This window comes from Empidonax traillii, unplaced genomic scaffold, assembly GCF_003031625.1.
Source record: "Empidonax traillii isolate 1590-97213 ecotype Southwest subspecies unplaced genomic scaffold, ASM303162v1 scaffold535:size1322822, whole genome shotgun sequence".
Taxonomy (NCBI): Eukaryota; Metazoa; Chordata; class Aves; order Passeriformes; family Tyrannidae; genus Empidonax; species Empidonax traillii.
Genome location: NW_020955728.1, coordinates 1,026,292 through 1,027,912, shown reverse-complemented (window position 1 = coordinate 1,027,912; position 1,621 = coordinate 1,026,292). Strand labels below are relative to the sequence as shown.

Below are 1,621 nucleotides of genomic sequence, written 5' to 3'. Positions count from 1 at the left end.
GGCCGTACCGGGGCCTGAGCTCCCATTCCCCCCCGAAGACGGCTCCAAGTCCCGGCCCAGAGTCCGGAGAGGGTGGGGGGACGAAGAGCCTCGGACCCACCAGCGGGCTCGGGTGGGGCAGAGAGAAGAGACCGCCAGGGCCAAAGACGGCCCACAGTGAGGGACACAGAGGCTTTACAAGAAGAGAAGAGGCCCCGCTCCACCCCTCCCGGCCCCCTTTACCGCTGTCCGTGCCCGCGCCCGCCGCCGCCCCGCGCCCACGTGGGCCCGCCACGGCCGCCGCCATCTTCCCCGGGGCTCCGCCGGCACCGCGCTCCGGCCCGGCCCCCGCGCCGCCAAAATGCGTTCCGGCTCCCAAGGTTCCGGGCAGACCGAGCGGCGGCTTCCGGAGCGGCTGAGGAGGGGTGGAATGGGACAGAAATGAGCTGCTAAATAAAGCACGGAGGGCTGCCCGGGCTCCTGCTCCTCCTGCAGCGCTGCCTGCCGCTGCTCCAGCGCAGGGCAGGGCCTAGCGACAGCCGGGGACCGCTCCTGCTCGGGCTGTCCGAGCCCTCGGGGGCGCCGAGTGCGGGGAAAGGTGGAGAGCGCCTTGGGAAACCTTCAGACCTGGCAAAGCCCAGCCTGGTTCGCGGAGACTCAGCGACCCACAAGGGTCCTCGAGTCCAACCCCTGGCCCTGCTCAGGACCATCCGCAAGAGCCACTCGGTGTACCGGGAGGTTGTTGGCTCCCACCTCGGGGAGCCACTGCGGGGGCGCGGGGCCACGATAAAAATAAATAAATAAATCAGCGTCCTGTTTGTGTGGGTTGCCTGGTGGGAAGAGGAGTTTGGAGTCTCCACAGCGCTGATGTCCTCAAAGAAACTTAGCCGTGCTTTCAAACGTTGCTTTAAGGCCCAAAAGGAGCTTTGACGTGGAGAGGGAATGAAAAACTGAATTTATCTTTCGTTGGCTTTTCAAGAAGGAAAAAAAAAAAAAAAGAGAGAAAAAGATAACTGACCATTTACTATATCCCGAAACATTTACCATATTCACACTGATACCACATACTGTTTTGAAGTCATTTGTTTTTTACATTAGAGATGTCCTCTGAGGATACTCACAGGGCACACTCTCAGTCTTTAAGGCTGGTCTGCCCTACCTGGAATCTGTGGAAGGGATGAGCTCAATTCTCCTTGGATACCAAGAGGCAAGTGGGCCCTAGATAGGTGGATAGGTCATGGACCTTTTGTAAACAAACCACGGGTGTCTGTGATGGGCTGGGTTGTTATTCTTTACTTGACAACAACTGTATCCACCCAAACCATGCTGATCTAACACTTAGCATGAGTAGTTTAAGTCATAATCACTGACTATGCTATACATTCTTCTACAAATTTTTCAGATTAACAGTTTGGGATGCTAGAAGTTTTTTGCAAACTCCAGCTGATGTATTAAAATCCCTTTCTCTAAATGGTAGTATTTGTTGTTAGCACTGGGTGTTCAGAAGAGCACACTGTCCCCTGTGTGTAGGGAAACAAAATTTCTCATGTGTTAGGTTAGAGAATTTATCTTAATAACGCTTATTTTCTGCCACTTCACAAACAGTGAATGGACATACAGATTTTAAAACCAGACTGTAACA

The 1,621-nt window shown here is 54.5% G+C and overlaps 1 protein-coding gene across 1 annotated transcript in view; it reads right to left on the bottom strand.

Moving 5' to 3' along the window:
- RRP15 (ribosomal RNA processing 15 homolog) overlaps positions 1 to 291 on the bottom strand; it is a 21,693-nt gene extending 21,402 nt beyond the window's left edge. The window contains exon 1 of the mRNA XM_027897337.1: positions 223 to 291. Coding sequence (XP_027753138.1) covers positions 223 to 286 — 64 coding nt within the window. The 5' untranslated portion in view covers positions 287 to 291. The remainder of the gene's footprint in view (positions 1 to 222) is intronic.
- Between the last annotated feature and the right edge of the window lie 1,330 nt (positions 292 to 1,621).